The sequence below is a fragment of the Callorhinchus milii genome, unplaced genomic scaffold (assembly GCF_018977255.1).
Source record: "Callorhinchus milii isolate IMCB2004 unplaced genomic scaffold, IMCB_Cmil_1.0 Scaffold1, whole genome shotgun sequence".
Classification (NCBI taxonomy): domain Eukaryota; kingdom Metazoa; phylum Chordata; class Chondrichthyes; order Chimaeriformes; family Callorhinchidae; genus Callorhinchus; species Callorhinchus milii.
Window position 1 is genome coordinate 14,354,780 of NW_024704742.1, and position 20,460 is coordinate 14,375,239.

General features: G+C 40.2%; 1 protein-coding gene across 1 annotated transcript in view; it reads right to left on the bottom strand.

The window, feature by feature from the left end:
- LOC103177398 (serine protease 12) overlaps positions 1-20,460 on the bottom strand; it is a 60,964-nt gene that overhangs the window by 29,387 nt on the left and 11,117 nt on the right. The window contains exons 2-4 of the mRNA XM_007891529.2: positions 15,948-16,098; positions 2,494-2,672; positions 794-935 (exon numbers count right to left, since the gene is read on the bottom strand). Coding sequence (XP_007889720.2) covers positions 794-935; positions 2,494-2,672; positions 15,948-16,098 — 472 coding nt within the window. The remainder of the gene's footprint in view (positions 1-793; positions 936-2,493; positions 2,673-15,947; positions 16,099-20,460) is intronic.

Here is a 20,460-nt window from a genome sequence, read left to right on the forward strand (position 1 = left end):
AGGTAATGAAGAGTAACACATCAAAGTTACCAGAGGTAATGAAGAGTTAAATCTGATAATGAAGCACACCCCCAACACTGCATTGAAATGTCAGACTAGACTGAATTCAAATACCCAACGTCGGGCTTGAACCCACAAACTTCTGACTCAGAGACCAGAGTGCTAATGACGTATTGTCTCCAATGTTGTAACCTCTGGAACTTTTGATTCTCCAAGGTCCAAGGTCCATCCTCCAAGGTCTTCAATCTGACAGGTGACAAGATAGCAAATAATGGGGTGTTGGGGAAGTAAGAGATGAAGACAGATATTGTTGGAAACAAATAATTCAAACTTTATTACCCAACAACTACATGAAGTACTATCACGAGCAGGAGCATGGCTTCTCTGTCAAATCCTCACCCAGTCTAGGCTTTGGCTTGTGAAAGCCATGTTATACAGACCCGTGGCTCTACCCCGGACCATCCCATACTCTTTCTCTTGGGAGGGCTGTCTGGACAAACTCATTGCAGGATGAATGATCCTCCAGTTCATAGGTGGGCCCTAAGATCAGTGGTTTTCATTGACCTCCAGTATTCCTAAAGTCTTCCCTCAGTTACAATACCCCCCTTTTGTGCGGATATTAGGTGGTGGCATTCCACCAGCCACTGCAATGCACCATTCCTCACTTCAATGCTCTGGCCTCGGGAGCACATGCCGCGTGCTCCACACAAGTGGAGCAGCCATCCGTGTCTTCGGTCAGCTTCACCCCATGAACCCACGACCCAGGCACTCCTCAATAACCTCTGTTTTGTACCTGAATCCCAGTTGCCTGCAAACAACATGAGAATTCTGCTCTGTCCAACCATCATCACAAACACTTCCCCAGTGACCACCAAAGTAGACCTCAAGTTGACCCTCATGACTGCCCTCTCCTCCAGTCAGGCGCAGCGTGCCATCTAGGGAATAAGCGCGAAGGAGATGTAAAGCACAATAAAAAAAGTAACAGCACCAAACAATTTAACAAACAATGTCAATCAAAATAACTTTCAAATGTAACTCAACATGGTGAAAGTTGTGAAACATAATACGTTAATTACTATGTCATATTTTTCACCGAAAATGTCATACAAGACAACTAGAAAAAATAGCTCTTAAAAAGAAGTTCAGCATTTGTGGCAACAAATCATGTGCATATTAAATTCTACAAATAAATTCACTCCAAAATGAAATTATAAAAATTGCAATTTTCTGTTCTGAGAAGCAGGATTTGAGTTTCACATTTCATTAACCTGATCTGAAATTCCTCCAAATGACCATTGCAACCAGATGTTGGGCATTCTGGGGAACTATCCTATATACATATTCAAGATTGTTATTACCTGATTCATGTACAATTCATGTTATCCATTCCACACTTAGGTGCATTTGATTAATACAAATTTGATCCATCTCCTGAATAGTCCAATTGCATGCATGTAATAACCTCTGTTCACCCATCCAATGAGACTGAGTTTTAAAGAATCCAACATTATTTTCTTTGGTAGACTTTTAATTGGCTGGGATTTGGGTTTTGATTCAAATTACTCTTTTGAAAAGCCTAGGGAAAAAACATCATGGGCAAAATAGCCTTCCAAAAACTTTCAATGCATTTCCCATTTCTGGACACAGTGGAGATCACATGAACACCAAAGGAGTTTTTCCCTTGCTTTCTTGCCAACTCTTTAACTCATAGAATAATACAGTCCAAAATAAATTACGGACTCTACTTTAACAATGATTTCTGGTAGAAAATTCTATATTCCAAATATTTAAAGAAATTCTCCTCTTTAATTCCTTTTATAATTTCTTTAATTTTGTGCCCTATAGTTACTGACTCACTGACAAGCGGAAATAATCTATTACTCTTCCCCCTATCATCAACCTTCATAATCTAAAGACCTATTCAGCTCTTGTGTATAAAAAAACACAAATTTCTCAAATTTCTCAAGACTTCAAATGGAGGAATGCCATTCCAAATAATCTTGCGGCAGTAAAAGTTGCTAGAATTTATTACATGTTAAATAACATTAACATTGTACCAAAAATCCATTGACTACATTAAGTTAATTATTAAGATTTACCAAATCTCTCTCTCTCGTACATTCTACAAAGAAACATTAAAGTAGCTCACATTTTACTTTGACCATTTTGGTAACTTTACCTTCATTCTTCCTCATTGAATCCTAAGATCTCCCTTTCTTAACTTTTTGCCTTCTCCAATCTACAGGTCTTACTCGAAAGAAGCAAGTGGAAATGATCTCCACAGCATCAGCATTGATGTGTTTCATGACTACACTGAGGTATTGGCTCTTGGTGTTTCACTGATTTAAGCTGAATTTCAAAATATCTGTGAGTGGAATTCTCAGATACTGTTTCACATTCTGACCATAAGTACATGCAAGCTTGTGTTTAAGAGGTTGGCTATTCTTTTTCTTTGCACTGAAATCAGCTAGACCAAAGATTATCTATACCTACCCCTAAGAGGATTGCAGGAAACACTTGCATCTTCCTTGTGCCCACAGTTATGTTCTCCCCACAGGCTCTTGGCACATTGGTCTATAGAGAGTTCATTTCCTGTGCATTGCACATCATCCAGGAATATGGGACCAGAACCTTCTCCAAAATAGGCCAGTGTCTGTGCCTTGGCTGGGCCACTATGTATTGCAAAAAGAATAAGCAAACTTGGTACATTGCATAAAACAATTATATGATGCTTTTCTTAATACATTATCCTGTGTTAGTCATCCTGAGAGACACCTCTTACCTTTCAGCTTCTGGCCAGGACATTCATACATCTGATAGTACAATGTAGATATGTTGTGGATATAGTTTGCCTACAAAGTAGTCACAACTCTGAACAGTAAGTCATATGAAGTATTTTGAGATATGCTCCCAATGTGAAAAATTTCATCATCATTGAAATGATCAGGAGAAAATAAAGGATGGAAGAATATCCAAGTTTCAGGTAAATGATCAGAGGAAATGTTTCCCACCTGACTGAGTAGATTAGGGCAGTTAAGGACTTTCTAGATAATTCAGCAACAAAAAATGTTGAATTGTTTTATTTTTTAGACTACTACTGGCTTCCGGATCGTCAGGTCACTATGGATATCAGTTCCTGTGCATACGTGGACAGGAAGGGTCACTAATGTCTCTTCCTGCATGCTGTACACGGTGGGGGGTTTGCATATAGCATGCAGGCACAGTGTGTGGCAAGCGATGTTCTTGATGACCGACGACCTGAAAGATGGCTATTTGTGTTGTAGAAAACATTGATTAATAAAAAATTTTAAATAATTGTTGATTTTATCCAACAAAAATCAGAAAATATAAAATTTAATGTTCAGCAATTCTAGTGGTAAATGTCAGTCTAATTAAAAATATTGTAGAAATCTTACCAGAGCTTATTGTCTCATGCAGATTTATAGATGCTCATATCCAAACTGTAAGCAAACCTTTTCCACTGAAGAAAGAGAAAGCATACTAATCTTTCCATTTTAGATCAACTTATTTACGAATAAGTGTGCTAGCCCTGTGCTAACTTGTGTCTCTATTCCAATATGCACAGAATTGTATTGCATTACCGTTTCACTAATTTCTGCTTAAAAATATAAATCAAATATATATCTGTTACATGTTAAAAACTATTTTGAAGTACAATTCGGATCATAAAGTCACTTAGATTTATCCTCTGGATGGATATTAAGAAATTGCCACCATTGGTGAATCAGATTTTACAGTATTTCCTAGAGCTTTCTGTTTTATCCTTAAAACACACACTTAATTGTTGAACTAAGAATTTGATAAAATGGCCTTTGGTTTTATTTATCAGCACGTCTTGTTCCTGAGATGAGGACACCACAGCTCTGAATGTAGAATCTAGATTTTATGTGCAAACAAGCTTTGTTCAATGCAATGTGTAGTTTAGCCCTGTGAGCTCAGTAGATTGAAATTAAGATACAAATACTGTAATTCATTCTGGTACTTGTTCATTAGAGAACAAGTCTGTAGACTGAGTTGCAACTAAACTGTTGCATGACTGGATATGTCAAAGTACAAAGGTCATGACATCTGATCTCTACAAGTTGAGCAACACAGGAACAAAATACAACATAAATAATTGTACAATCTGGGGGTCGTATGGTGGAAGCGAACATTGGAGATATCACTCAAATCAGTATAATTAATCAAAAACGATGCAAGATTTGTCCGTGCTGAGATAGCTGATCTCAGCCAGGGTAGCAGATGGAAGGCCAAAATTCATCTCAAAGTCATCTGGTTAGAGAGACAAAATTCAGCCAGAGTTTCTGCTTTTAATTGTTATTCAGGGAGCCCTGCTAGAAAGTGCACATGTGTGGATGTTGGTTGAGGACAGGATAAGGTACGGTTATGAGGTTGTTTGAATTGTGTGCTGAAAATCACTCAGCAGGCTCGCACATTGGAGAACTGGGTCACTGGGTTCGAAACTTTGGAAGCGACCGATGATTGGAAGATCACCACAGCAAGAGTCAGTATCTTCATAGAAGGAAGGGTAAGATTTGAAGAAGGGGAGGGAAGAGTTAATTTTCCTTTAAGAATAAAGAATTGACATTCTGAGTGTTTCTTACAGAGTTTCACATTGACTGCAACAGAGCAGCTACTGATTTCATAGTGATCTAATTTGTGTTATATAAGAGGTTATAGTGCTGTGGTATCTGCTTTATAAAAGAGACTGTGGGATTTATAGTGAGTTAGTAATACTAGCCTGCCTGCAGATGCTGAAAGCATCAAACCGCTATATTCAGAACAAGCTATGTTATTACAGCAGCACCAAAAATCTGATCAATCATCTGCCATAATATTTTTCAACCATAATATTGGGTCTTTGATACCATACTGAAATCATTTCATCAAGACATTAATCCTGACATTGAACCTTGTCAGAGACTCAACTGTGCAGTAGGTACAGACTACCTGAGGCCAAGGGTAGCCGCCCTAAACACAGAGCCCAGTGACTCACACAGGCTGGGAACACAGGCGTAAGTCACTTACGCCTGTGTTCCCAGCCTATGGCCTCTAGCCACAGTGTCAACAAGTCAACTTGCAATATCCCTTCAATAATGGTTTGGCTCAAAGGACCCTGTAGCCAGCAGGAAATAATAATATCAATCCTTACCTTTAGTATAGCTCCTTTATAATAATAATAATCCTTGCATTTGACATAGCGCTTTTCACGTCTTCCAGACGTCTCAAAGCGCTTCACAGAATATACTGTAAAGTGAATTGACTGTATATTTGTGGGCGAAAAGCGGCAAACAATTGCACACAACAGTGTCCCACAAACAGTCGTATACTGAAGTGCCCAATTTCTTTTGTGTGGAGTAAGGAAACCTACCCAAGGTTTTGCCCTGCCAGGAATCAAACGCAGGCCTCTCACTTGCGAGGCGAGTGCTCTAACCTCTGAGCCACAGAACTCCTTTCACATCAAGAGAATGTCTCAAAGTGCTTCACAGGATTTACTGTAAAGTGTAGTGACTGTGTATTTTGCAGTCACACATGGCAGTATATTTGCACGCAGCAATGTTCCATAAACAGCCATGACCAATTTTATCTGGAAGATTATTGGCAGGATACCAGGAGAAACTCCCTTCTTTTTCTGAATAGTGTCAGAGACTCTTTAACATCCACCTAATGAGGTGGGATATCCTTGGGATAATGTCTTATCCAAAGGACGGCACCTCGAACAATGCTACGCTTCCCAGCACTACATTAGAGTATCTTGTATATTTTCTTATTAACTAGTGGAGTGAATGATTAGATGACTAAGCAATACAAATCAGTGTAAATAGAATTTTTGCCTATGTCTCCGTAAGCCCCATCCCAACCCTCTTAATATGTACTGGAACTAATGAAGTGGGTGAGGTATGTCATTTCTGAAAAAAGGTAATGGAAAGCACCTAACCCTTAAAGCTGAATGCTATCTATTATTGGCAGCCTGCTGGTGCAACATGCTGCAACCCACATCAGTACAGGGAGTTGTTGATCTTGGCTAAGGCTTCAGTTGGACATGTCAAGTAGAGACAAGCCACTTGCTCACAGCTAAAGGGTGAAGCTCCCTAGGCTGCATTCACACAATTTCTTTTAGACAGAACAACACTGGCAGAAGTCAGAGAGCAAATCAGCTGCTTGCCATCTCAACCAGGAAGGAAGCTGTAAAGGAGACCAATGACTATTATATTTAAAGTAAAAGAGTGCACCATTGGACAGGGGGTTAAAAACAGCAGTGCTTCAACTGTAGCTTTCTAATCCACTTACACATAGTGTTACTGTAACCCTGCTGACGCCCAGAGGATACCATGCACTGGAAGAGGTTAATTGATATTAGGGAGAGTTCAGTTTCTCCTGTGTTTGCAACTGCCGGAGATCTTGCACTGCCTTGTTAAAACTAAACAGAGTTACACAGAAATGGAAAGAGTACTCCCTGTAGTGTTAAAGAAATTAAATCCACTTGTTTCAAATGACGGTCCACAGATACATTACTCTCTTTCTCTCTCTGTCTCCTCCACTCCTCCCATTAACACATTATCCAATTACATGGTTTGGATATAAAAAAATACCCCCCAAGCAACCTTTGAGTAATTGCTTACAGAAACCTGAGAGTTTTATTACAACTTTGCTTTTGAAGCAAATGTGAAAAATAAAACGAAAGGGCAAACTTCTTCTGGAATGTTGCATTATCCTTCGTGCTATTGTTCTCTTTAAAACAGCGATGCACCTTGTTAATTTTCAAGCAGCAAACAGATATTACAGGGAGCACCTCAGTCTCACCATTTGATATGTTAAATGGGAGATGCCTTGAACTCTAACCTGGTTTCTATTGTAACCCCTAGGTTGTGATCCAGGTGATATGGCTTTGGGTTGAGAGACAGGTGAGATATACTGGTCCACTGGGACATCGGGAAAATTCTGCTAGATTTGCTATCTGACGTAATTTTGTTTTCTTATTATGAGTTAAACAGCCCCCACTGCTGAACAATTTCTCAAGATCCAGGCAGGAATTTTACACAGAGATTAAGCAACAACCAGTATGGGTTACCAGGAAGGATAGTGGAGGCCAAGAACAGCTTTATGAGTGTAACAGAAAACCATAGGATTGTCATTCTGCAAGGATAAAATTAAATGAATCAAAGGGCCTTCTTCATCCAAACCTCTCTCGTTTTATTTTTAATTGACTCAATCCATTACTGTTTGTGGGACCCTTCGGTGCGCAATTGGCTACTGCGTTTGACCCACAAAATACACAGTCAATTCACTTTACAATATATTCTGTGAAACTCTTTTGAGATATCTTAATAATGTGATAAGGTGCTATATCACATGCAAGGATTATTATTATTAGTGTTGTGATTCAGCATTATCCCAGAATACAAGAAAAAAGCAGCATAATTACAGAACCACAAGAAGAGGTACTGGAGTTCTGAAATATCTCATGGTTTTAGCCATAAGACCATTGTCTTAAAATGTAAGATTGTGCAAAATGATGACAGTGACCAGATGAAGTTAGCTTATTTGATGGGAAGGAGTCAAATGTTGAAAAATATGAGAATCATATTCTTATGAAAAAATATCTTGGGATACAGTATATAGTTTGGGACACGACATGTCAAGTGACTGCCAGGGTGGTGGAAGGCGAACTAGATGGACCTTGGTCTTCTTCGACTAGCAGATTCTTATCTTATGATCTTATATTAAGCGCCTGTAGTTTAACAATTTTTTAACAATTGTGGTTAATTGTAGACGTAACGATTTTGGTCGATAATGGTGAAGACAAAACGATTACAATCTATTTGGATCTCTATTCACACTGGGTTTAGTCCCACATCATTTATACTGAGCAGAAATATCAAACCTCAATAATTTGCTTTAAATAAATAATCCTTACATTTGATATAGTGTATTTTATGTTGTGGAGAATATCTCAATGCGCCTCACATGATTCACAACAAAATGTAGTGACTCGTAATTGCAGACGAGCATAACAGCCAATTTGCACACAACAATGTTCTAAAATAGCAATGAAACGTATGACCAATTTTAATTGGGAGATTGCCAGTCAGGACACCAGGGGAAATTCCCTTTCCTTTTGAACTAAAGACATGGAATCTTTTAACGTCTGCCTGAACAGACAGCCAGGATCTCGTTTTGATACCTCATCTGAAGGATGGCACCTCCTTTGACAAGCAGCATACGATCAGAGTGTAGTCCAATGCTATGTTTTCCTTGAGTAACACAACACAAGTAAGGATTAGTTTAAATCTAACCACAATGGCTGGTACGAAAAGAAAACTGGCTGAGTGCTGCCACATGCCTCCCACCAGGTCATTCTGAATTAAGAGTCCCAGAACATGGCTCCTGTTAAAGTCTGGCTTTTACTGTTACCAGTCAGTGCCAAGCAGAGATTAAAATGAGAAGGGATAATTAGGAACTTGGGTTTCAGCTCAAAGAAAATGTATAATCAACCTAACCACAGTGGTAACACACTCAGCTCTGAGTCAAAAGGTTGTGAGTTCCAAGTCGGGACTTCGAATCATAATGTCTAAGCTGACACTGCAATGCAGTACTGGGGGGTGGGGGGTTGCGTTGTCAGAGGTGCCATTCCTTTGGATTAGATGTTAAAAAAGATGAGGTCCTATCTGCCTATTCAGGTGGACATTAAAGATCCCATGGCACTATTCAAAAAGAGAAGAGAGTTTCTCCCGGTGTCCTGATCAACAATCACCCCAAATAAAATTGGTCACTCGTTCCATGGCTGTTTGTGGGACATTGTTGTGTGCGATCGTCTGCCGCCTTTCGCTCACAAAATACACAGTCAATCCACTTGACAGTATATCCTGTGAAGTGCTTTGACACATCTTGACAAAATGAAGGAAGCTGCATCAAATGGAAGGATTATTATTGTTGTTTGCTCTCTCCTATGAGACAATATAAAATCCAAATTGGGACCTACAGTATTATGTATGTTTTGTAAACCCAATGTGAACACTTGTACAAAAAATGATTCTTTAAATGTTTTAATTCTTTTGGAACTGTAATTTCTTCAGTATGCATACACTTATATGGTTAATACAACTCACTTAAGAGGCCCCAATGTAGGTATCAAGGGAGGCTGCAATGCCAAAGGTGAGACATTAAGTCAAGGTCCCTTCTGCCTGTTCAGGTGGACGTTAAAGATCCCATGCCACTAATCAAAAAGAGAAGAGAGCTCCTCCCGGTGTCCTAGCCAACAATCCTCCAAATAAAATTGATCATTAACTTCATGGCTTTTTGTGGGACATTACTATGTGCAAATTTTCTGTTCCGTTCTCTTACATTGACTACACTTTACTGTAAATCTGAGAAGGGCTTTGAGGCACTTCAATGGCATGATAAGGTGCTATATAAAATCCAAGGATTATTATTATTACCATTATTAAGGAGCGGCAAGATGGTGAGGAGAATTCCGGGTCTAAGGTAATAACAAATATTTTCCATCAGTCCAGCCCAGAACCCTGATCATTGAAACAAAAGATTGAGTGCTCCATCAAAATAAATTCCACTGTCACCACTGGTGCCAACACCTGTGAGGTGGTCCACTAATTGAGGGAAGCTCAATCATCTCAATCCACTGCAAGGACACTTCCCGTTGGTTAATTACAGAGCAGTGGTCAACCCGCTCATAAAGAGATCCTCAACACAGACTACTTTTCTTCTCAAACGGAAAGAGCAGTCTCAACTGTCTCAACACCCTGAGACAGCTGAATCCTTAAGAAAAGCTGAGGAAATAAAATCAGTGGCAAAAATAAGTTTTGCAACGTTCTTTTCTGCCCACATCCATTCAGGAAAATAGCCTGCATCAATCCAGAACTCATCGGGGATAGATCTTTAACATTATATTTCATTTATATTTACAAATACTGTAATTCACAGATGGGGATGAGAAAACTTGAGGCACATATTGAATGTAATATATTGTACTAGTAGTGGCACTTTATGCTAAATTGTATGATTGAATGTACTGTCCTGAAACTGCAACAGAGGATAATCTGCCCGAATTATTAGGTTATCAATGAAGGAGATAACCTGAGTACTTGACAATAAGCATCCCAAAACATTTTGCCTTCTACCCGTTCTCTCACATCCACACCCACAACTGCCACAAACCAATTTCTGAAAATAAATTTGTTGTAAGTATAAATGAACGAACGCTCAATAATTCAAGGGTCAACCATCTAAACACTGAAATAATGGTTTCACAAGCAAGTCTCAGAGAGAGAAAAAAAACTGTCCTGCATCGGCTGTGCAGATGTGATAATAAATCATCTTCTGAATGTCCACAGCTTGATTCATTGCTGACTTTATTGTGTTCTGTGGGAACAAATGTTCTGTTTCGACACAAAGGGCATCTTGAAATCATTCTTCATTTATGGCAAAATAAAATAAGGTGATTGTATTTGAATAGTTAATGGGTTAAATGTCTGAATGCTGATTTGGTTCCAAGATCAGGCACGTTGGTGCATGACACTGGAATGTATCTTTTACTAAAATTGACCATTCATTTGATGCTCAGTGCTGGGATGTTTGGGACATTACTGTGCGCAATTGGCTGCTGAGTTTCACCCACAAAATATGTGTGACAACAACATACGCAGTCACTACACTTTACAGTAAATCCTGAGAAACATTTTGAGACATTCTCTCGATGTGAAAGGAGTCCTGTAGCTCAGTAGTTAGAACACTCGCCTCGCAAACGAGAGACCTGATTTTGATTCCTGGCAGGGAAAAATCTTGAGCAAGTTTCCTAACTCCACACGCCTATGAATAATCTCTCAAAAAAAATTGGTCACTTCAATACATGACTTGTTTGTGGGACATTGCTGTGCGCAATTGGCTGCTGCATTTTGCCCACAAATATACAGTCAATCCACTTTACAGTATATTCTGTGAAGCTCTTTGAGACGTTTTCGATGATGTGATCAGGCACTATATCAAATACAAGGATTATTATTAAAACAGTTTGAATGAGAATTTGAACATTTGTGCTGGTAGTTCAACCAACTGATAATAATCCTTACATTTGACATTAGTCTATAGTTTCAAGTCAGTAGGACGTCTCAATGCATTTTACAGGAATTACTGTAAAATGTAGTGACTGCGTATTTTGTAGACGAGGAGGACAGCTAATTTGTACATGGCAGTGTTCTCATAAACAGCCATGGAATCTTTAATGTCTCCCTGAACAGACAGAAGGAGCAACAACAACAACAAGATTCCATTTATAGAGGGCCTTTCACGTCGGGAGGACGTCCCAAAGCTCTGAACAGTCAGATGTCGGGGCCCGAGCATGGGGGAGGGGTGGTGTAGGGGTGAGGGAAGGCAGAGTGGTGGGAGGGAGATCAAAGGCACTGTCGAAGAGAAGGGTCTTGAGACCAGCCTTGAAGGATGCAAGGGAGGAAGCGAGGGATGGAGTTCCAGGGTGTGGGGGCAGAGAGGCTGAAAGCCCGGCCACCGATGGTAGGAACCTTGGTTTGTCTCATCTGAAGGACGAAACCTCTGACAATACCTTCTCTCCCAGCACTATACTGGAATTTTAGTCTAGACATGAGTTCAAAGTCCCATCATGGGGCCTTCTGTCTCAGATGCAAGAGTGCTACTAATAAAGTCAGGCTGATCATGATATTTTTTAATTACTTATGCTTGAGGGATGCAAAATCTTGTAAATGTATTGTACTATATGAACTATTTCATCTTTCTTGTGCATTTTGACACTGTGTGTTTCAATATTTTCACTCTGGCTGTTGGTTTCTATTGTATGGGTTATTTCAGGACTAAGCACTTGGATTAAGTCATGTTTTTGATAAATACTTGTACTCATACTTTGATAAATACTGAAAATTAGAGTACACTATTTAAAAGCCATGAATAGAATAATATGAGGTTGCCTAAATATTTGCCCTTAAATCAATGTGGCAAAATTTAAGATCTTGCAGAATATTGGAAAATGACTAAATTGAGTCTCAATTTGGAAGTTGGTTTTCTGCAGGTCTTAAAAAAGAATCACACCATTCAGATTACCCTGGGTCTGTATTCTGTGAACAGGCAGTGAAACACTGCTCTGCGTGATCAGAAACAACCGCGGCGATGATTAATCATACACAGCTAAGATGGTTACGCCTGCAACTTTATTCAGCTTCACGCCCACCCATTCCCTATTTGCCCAGTAGGGTTTCGCTCCTGTTTCATGGATTACCATCCTACCTTAGTGTTCTCGGAAGCGGCAGTAGAATGTTGCTGGCACTAGAAGGATCGGTAGCTGCTAGAAATAAGGTATTGATTTAGCATGGACTTATCTGGACTGGTGCGCATGTTCGGCAGGCCCAAAAGTGGCCCATAGGCCACTGAACTGTAATGCATGAGGGCAATGTATAAATGCAAGTTGTTATTCTACATGTTGCTCTGAAATTGGGGCATTTTATCTGCATCAGTCGGGTGCAGTGCATGATTCACATCGGTGAGCAAATGTACTGGTGTCAGATCTTAAGTATAGACCAAGGACTTGTTCTGTCTGGAGTTCTGTTTTCTGACTAGGAACAGATGAAAGTATTTATTGTTAGTAGTGTATGAGTTCAAGTAACCACCCTCTAATTAAGACCACATGTTGGTCGAGCTGTGTTAAATAAAGGGATGTGTACGGTGAATATTTTCTAAATGTAGAGGGCAAAGTGGAAAGGAAGAGATTGAAATTGATAGCAATGATCTACAGTACAGGAATATTTGCATCAGCACATTCGGGTCAAAGGACACACACAAAATGTTAACCTTCTTCAGATGTTGACTGACAAATGTTTAGATGATAATGATAATCACATCTACTCAGATGTTTAGGTATTAATGATAAGATCTCCTGTAAAATCAGAAAATGCTGGAAACCTGCATTATTATTATTATCTAAAAGAGAGTTTAAAAGAAACTTCTTTACACAAGAGGGCGGTGAGAATGTGGAACTCACTGTCGGAAGCTGTGGCTGAAGCAAACAGCATCAACTTACTTAAGAAGAAACTTGATGTACCCAAAAGGAAGAAGGGATTAAGAGTATAGGAGAAGGGAGTGTAGGCTAATTTTGTTTCAGAATGAAAAATCTTGCCTTTTTATAATTCCTTGTGTGATGGAAAGCATTTCTGTTTGTCTGCTGCATCGATCCCTTTGCACAGGAGGGAGAGAGCATCAGAGATGTCACCATCCCGGGCAGCCACCGCACACAAGCCAAGACCTCCCTGTATATGGATGATGTCACCATCTTTTGCATAGACCAAAAATCAGCCTTGAGCCTGCTAGGCATTGGTTTCTATTGTATGGGTTATTTCAGGACTAAGCACTTGGATTAAGTCATGTTTTTGATAAATACTTGCCTCAGGAGCTGAGGTCAACCACCAGAAAAGAGATGTATTTTGGAGACTGGAAAGAACGCAATCACATACCTTTTGCGGGAAAGCCAGATGACATCAAAGTCCTCGGCATCTGGTTCGGGGCTGCCGGGCTGCGCCAAAAAAGCTGTGAGGAGTGTCTTGGCATAGTGAGGAAGAAACTGGTGATGTGGTGCCAGCGCTTGCTGTCCATCACCAGGAAAAATCTGGCGATAAAGTGTGAGGCCCTCTCTGTGTTACTGTATGTGGCCCAGGTCTGGCCTTTGACAAGGAACAACGCCACTGCAGTCATCAGAGAGGTCTTCCAACTGATCTGGGGGTCTAAGAAGGATCGTGTCCGCAGAGACATGATGCACAAAACACCGGAAAATGGGGGTGGAAAGGGGTCCCTATCGCAGCCCTGATCCTCATGGCTACCTTTCTGTGTAGCTGCCTGAGGCTGTGCCTGGAGCCCCTCTACGCCGGCAACAAATGCAGCTATGTGCTGGGTTTCTACCTGTACCTGGTGCTAAGAAGATGGGTCTGGCAGAACTGCCTCGTTACCGGCTCTGACCAACAATCATCAGGACATGGTCTGGCTGGCGATAAAAGGGACCCCTTCCTTCTCAGAGCTTTCATGCACGGTCGAGGTCTGGGCAAGTCAGTTCGTTGCCCTCAGGCCGACTGCAGAGGCCAAGAGACCGTGAACCACCTCGTCCTGGAGTGTTGTTTCGCAAAGGTGGTTTGGAAAAAAGATGGAATGGATTCTCTCGCGGTTCGTCCCTGGGGACCCGCTGTTATGGCACTCGGTGCTGTACGGCCTCTTCCCAGGCACTCACAGGGAAACCCACAATGAGTGTGCCTGGAGGATCATAAACTCGGTAAAGGAGGCCCTTTGGCACTCCCAAAACCAGGTGCTCTTCTGGCAGAACGAGGGGTCGGTGAGAGCCTGCCTCAGGCTCACGCACACCAGGATCAGGGACGAGATACTGAGGGACAAGTTGAAGTTCAGCTCAACCACGGCAAAGGCCAGATGGTGCCTGACCCTAGCAGGAGCCGCTCCGGCACCACCCGCTCAGGGCAGACCCACCGGGTAGCCCACAAGTGCACCCAAAACTGAATGAAGTAAGAGTACAGAGGACGCTCGAGATGTAACCAAAGGGGGTCCCGAAAATGTATGTATGGCAACCATGTGCTTGTACCTTCCGAAAGCGGCAAGTGCGCCTTATCAGGGTGTGTGTGGGTGGGCACATGGATGTGGTGTACACAGGGGAGACTCCCGACTGTGTTAAAGTGAACGTCCCACAAAATGTGTGCAAAGCCTATGTGTGGTGAAGGAATGCACCGTAAACAATGGAATGTTTTTGTATCGGGAGACAAGGAAAAAAAATTAACACAAGGTGTTGCGTTTTGTTTTGGATTTCTGTTGTACTAAATATTATATTTATAAATAAATGTATAGTTTCAACAAAAAGAAAGTTGGAAAGCATTTTACTGTAATTATTGTCAAGTGCGGCAACTTCTTCTGCAGCCATTACCTATCAACTGTGCTTTGGCAGACTTTGAATGAAAAGCACACAGTTATTAAGATAGAGACCAAATGAACTGATTTGGCTTGTTACAACCACCATGAGAGGTGCTATTCAAGTGTAAATTGTATTGTAAACTGTACTGTATTATCCCAGAATCTACTTCATTCAGTTTACTTACCTTCTTATAACAAGCCAAATCAATGCATTTGGCGTTTAGTTCAGTAATTGTATGTTTTCGATTCAAAGACTGCTAAAACACACATAAAAGGGAAACTCATTCACTACTTTAATGACTGAAGATCATGCATGAGAGTAGGTTAACAAGGCACATTTGTAGTTCATCACAATCCAGAACTGCTGCTCCTGTTTCTGGAGAGCTACACACCAGTGTCCATACTCATTCCTTAATGCATCTCCTAGGATGTTCATTCACATTAATTACACAAATGAAGACTGCACAGCATCAGTTTATCCAACACATTGTGCACACATGTTGTAAACAGAGTAAAATCTATGTGTATCTCCACTAGGAAGAAACCAGTCAGAACAACAACTTGCATTACCTAGCACCCTTCACGTAAGATAGCAATCATTCCCACCAATGATGATGGTGAATTCTTGATTCTTCTTCACCCATGAATTATACTTGATACTTGGAAGGTCAGTGCTTGAACTCATATAGTCTAAGCTAACTCTCCAATGCAATGCTGCAGATACATTGCATTGTTGGAGGTGCCATCGTTTGGATGAAATGTTAAACTGTCCATCTGTCTGTCTGTTCAAGTGAGTGTTAAAGATCCTGTGGCACTATTTGAAAAGAGAAGAGTTTCTCCTGATCATCAATTCCCTCAAATAAGATTGGTCATTCACCTCATGGCTGTTTGTGGAAATCATATTATTTACATAGTTTGTAGGTATCAGAAATCCACAAAAACCCATTTTTCATTACAATCTGATCAGGAGTTGAAATAATACTTACCTGATGCCCAACTGTCTGCAGATAACTTCAGCATCAGCTTCATCCCAGTGGTCATCACATATCGTTCCCCACTGTCCAGCACGATAGACTTCAACACGTCCTTCATACTCAGAGTTACCCCCAGCCAGTCGAATTGGAACAAAGAGAGATGCTAAAAATGAGCAGAAATTTTCATTTAGAATCAAATAACATGATATTGTATGAAATCATCTCAACGTATCAATATATTAATCAAATCAGCCTTTTTCAGAGTTTGTTTTCAGCATTGTGAGGTTGTCAGTTGTAATTGGCCAAAAAACATTTATTCTACTCTTACATCAGTAATAAAATTATATTGAAAGCTCAGCTGTCTAAAGATTCTTCGTTGGAGGTTAGTGTTTGTTGTTTAATCTATTTGACATTGTTGATTTTACGTTCACTTTCACATGCAGAGACACAGTGATTAAAGACCAGGTAAACCTAAATTCTAAACATTAGCAAATTGAGAAGTCTTAATTTTCTGAAAAAATAAAATACAAATTTATGGGGAAGGAGCAGGGGCGGGAATGAGATAAGACCAGATAATTCAAGTGGAGGGAGTGAGCATGATGAATTAATGTAAACATTGATGTAAACATTTTTTATGGGGTAAAATTCACAGTGTTACTTAGCACGTTCCTGTGATGATTAGCAATATGAATACATTAATGTATGGCTGAAAATTTTGCCTGAATTAACATTGTAGTAAACAGTCTCCCTCACTTACCTCAGTAAGGAGAGTCTAGCTCCTGGTTTCTGATCCACACAGCTGCTCTTCCAGAAGAGCTGCTTGCAATCCAGTGTGAAACCCCCCAGCTATAATGTCAGTTTCTTGATCTCAGTTGTGTTGGTTTTAACTCTATGTATGGAGTATAAACACTCCTTATCTGAAGTTGAACTGGCATTCCCACACCTCAAGGCCACCAAGAAAAAATGTAGGTGTTACTCAATGAGTATGTAGGTGTTACTCAACTCTGTCAGTGAGTTGACAGAATCATGGATTTTGAGCAGATTAGATCATTTAAGATCATCTGTGCTTCTGCAACTTATCCGGGGTGTAAATATTTAATGCAGTAGTTGGGCGCAATTTGGTCAAATATGCTAATTCCTTAACACTTGCATCACTCACCAAGTATGTATATAATTGCTTTAGGTATTCTTTAGAGCACTGTAAATAATGTTGTTTTTCAGGTATTAAATATCACAGATCATTGGATGAGTTGACAGCCACTTTCATTACTTTCATTGCAGGTAACAGTAGCTGCCTGTTTAGGGAGATAGTTCCCAGGATGACAGCTCTTCTTCACACACTCAAGTAAACTGTGTTCATGCCCTTGGCATTGAACATTACTCCAGTGAACGATGACTGGCACCAGTCCAGTGATTGCTATTTGCCCGCATTTGCTGCTTTCACTGGACAAAATGGAAAGTTACATTGTTACAACATATGGACGAGCTTATAATGATGATGGAGTGAAAACCACCTCCTATACTGAATATGACAGAGTCAAGAGAGGCGGGGGGGAGAGGAAATCACCGTTACTTTAGTTATCAACTGGTCTCGTTGGTCACATTGATCCATGTTGTGATAATTACCATTATTGCTAATAGATCACAATTTTGAGACTAATATCACTAAACTCAGGATCAATGAATAGAACAATACCAACGATAACAATCTGCTTTTATATAGTGTCCTTCACACTGTGTGGTGTCCCGGAGCGTTTACAACAGCAAGATATGCAGTTTATCGAATGAGGTTGTTTAAAATGTGTAAAACAACAACTTGTATTTATCTAGTGCCTTTAACATACGAGAAAAAATAGTGTAGGGCTTGAACCCACAACCTCTGACTCGGGGATGAGAGTGCTACCAACTCAACCAAACTGATACCTACTTTTTTTTTGGTCACTGGGTGTCTGACAAATGTGGAAACCCATCACAATGCTTAGGATTATCCAAACCAAACTGAGATTTATATGTATTCTAATGTACATAGAAATTGCAGAGATATTTGTTGTAATGGAATGCGCACTCTCTCCCTGCCTGCTGCTTGTCCAGCTAGGATGACACTACGTGTTAGGACTTTGGCTTGCAGAATTAACAGGAGCTGAGTGCAAAGAGTCCCTACCCCATTGACTAGTCTGCCATTCCAAGTCCTGCCAATGAGCCAGCCTGGTTGTGCTGTCATCAACAGTGCCCTGAAGTACTGGAACCTGCTTGGATCAGGAACATGACTACTGAGACCACTACAGAGAGTTGGCTCGATACTGATATTCCGTTGTCAAACATGTCACCTTGGAGCCAGTTCAGTTCCAAGGACACCCCGCTTACCTCTCCCCCCCAAATTAAACTCTTAATTCTCTATCAATTCATGTTTGTTTGTGGTGCCTTGCTACTGTGATTGCCAGCAAAAACAGTTGCCACACATGCAGCAATTAATTATGAATCACTTTAAGACATTTCCAAGTGATGAGGAGTTATTAAATGTAAGTGTTTTTTTAATGTGCTCAAAAGAATCAAGGAGAGAGGTGCTCAAGCACAGAAGAGGGAATGTGAACTGCCAGATCAGATTTAAATAATTACAACAAAAAGATGGAATAGACTACCTAGGGAGGTGGTGAGGCAGAATGTTTTAACAAATTGAGAGAGATTAGAAAGCTACTTGATGAACAAATCGATTGACAGATATAATAGGATGATTTTTTTTTAAACTTTGGATCAACCATAAGGAATGCAAAACCCTATCCTAATTTTGTGCAATCCTATGTTCCCATCATAATTACACATTAGCATTTCAATGCACGTGAGGTGCCTACAGATCTACTTATTTCACCACAGGCATTACCAGGGGAAATTCGGAGCTGGTTTGCAATATGTTTATCAACAGCAAACACCAAGGCAACTGACCCTTGTCAGTAAATGTGCTGTGCACTTAGAGTGCAATTTTTCCTTGATGGAGATGATCTTCATTTTGACGGTTACCTTATTATTCCACTTATCTGTAAATTCACTGAATTTGTATCACCTACTTGTAGGGAACATGAGCCTATTAGAACATGATGCCAATATGATACAACTAGTGGGGAATATCGACCCCATTCCAGTCTAATCACCACATTTCACAAAGAAGCATCTCTGACACCTCCTAAAATTATGGAATAGATATTCTGGGTCACTAATCTTGGCTTAGATAGTGAGAGCTATTTTACTTTCTTCTCTTAGGATGTGTTTGCATATCAAGCTGAATTAGGTGACATTTGATCAATTGATCAGTTCTCACATTGATAGTCCTTGTTGTGCTATTTGTGTGTTAGTGGAGCAAGGGGAACATTTATATCAGTTGTTCTTTGGTTTAATAATAATTCTTACATTTGGTATTGCATCTTATCACAATTCCAAAACATCTCAAAGCAATACACAGGATTTTACTGTAAAATGTAGGAACACTGTATTGGTAGGCAAAGGTTTGTTTAAAGACAAATGTGGAGAAGGAAGGAATTTTCCACTGTGAGCCCTGTGTGTCCTGCTTCACATCCCCCGCCTTGCTCGCCCCACTATTGGTGTGCAGGCCTTCTGCCACTCTGTCCCCACCCTCTGGAACTCCATCTCACAGTCCCTCCGCATCGCCCCCTCCTTGCCTTCTTCAAAACCCATCTTAAGACCCTCCTCTTTGATCGTGCTTTCGATCTCCCTGCTTCACCGCCCTCCCAAACCCCTCCTCTCAGCTCGGGTCCAAAACACTGTCTGTCCAGGGCCTTGGGACATCCTCCCAAAGTTGAAAGGCGTTATATAAATGTAATTTTGTTGTTGTTGTCTCTTCAATATACCTGTTTCCACTTGCAGGGTGGGCTGAGCTGTTACTTGGAAGAATTTCAGTAAAGCCTGACAGCAGGAATGAAGCAAAGCAGTATTTATTATTTTTGTGGTGGACAGAATGGTTGATTTTTGTAATGAAAAGCAAAGAAAATAGCAGCTCAGCCTTGTCTTACTAAAGAAGCTAAGGCAAACTTTTACTAAAATTGCATAATGGAAGCACTATCCGTGTGTGCAGGTGCCTCTATGAAAATTGCTCTACAAAAAACGTTCATATTTCAATCCCTGAGGGAATTAAACAATATCATCTGGTTCCAAATTGAGTTAATGTTTTTAAGTGCTCAATCATGAGATTTGATTTCCTTTCTATGCAATACAACACCGAACAGTCACTAACCGGGATGTGTATGGAAATAGTTTCCACTATTTTCCACCATTGAAATGACATTAGTTATTAATCTTTATTGGGTGACACCAGTGGTCAATTAACGTATGTCTCTGACCCATATAAAAAGGGGGAAAAGCTTCCTGCTTTAAAAATGTTTTGTTAAATTATACTATTTCTGTGACTCTGTGCTCAGGAGATTCATCAGATCACTCTCGCCAGTCAAAATCTCCTTAATACAATAATTTTTGTTCACTTCAATACTTGATCAGATTAGGCACTTAAATGCTTTGC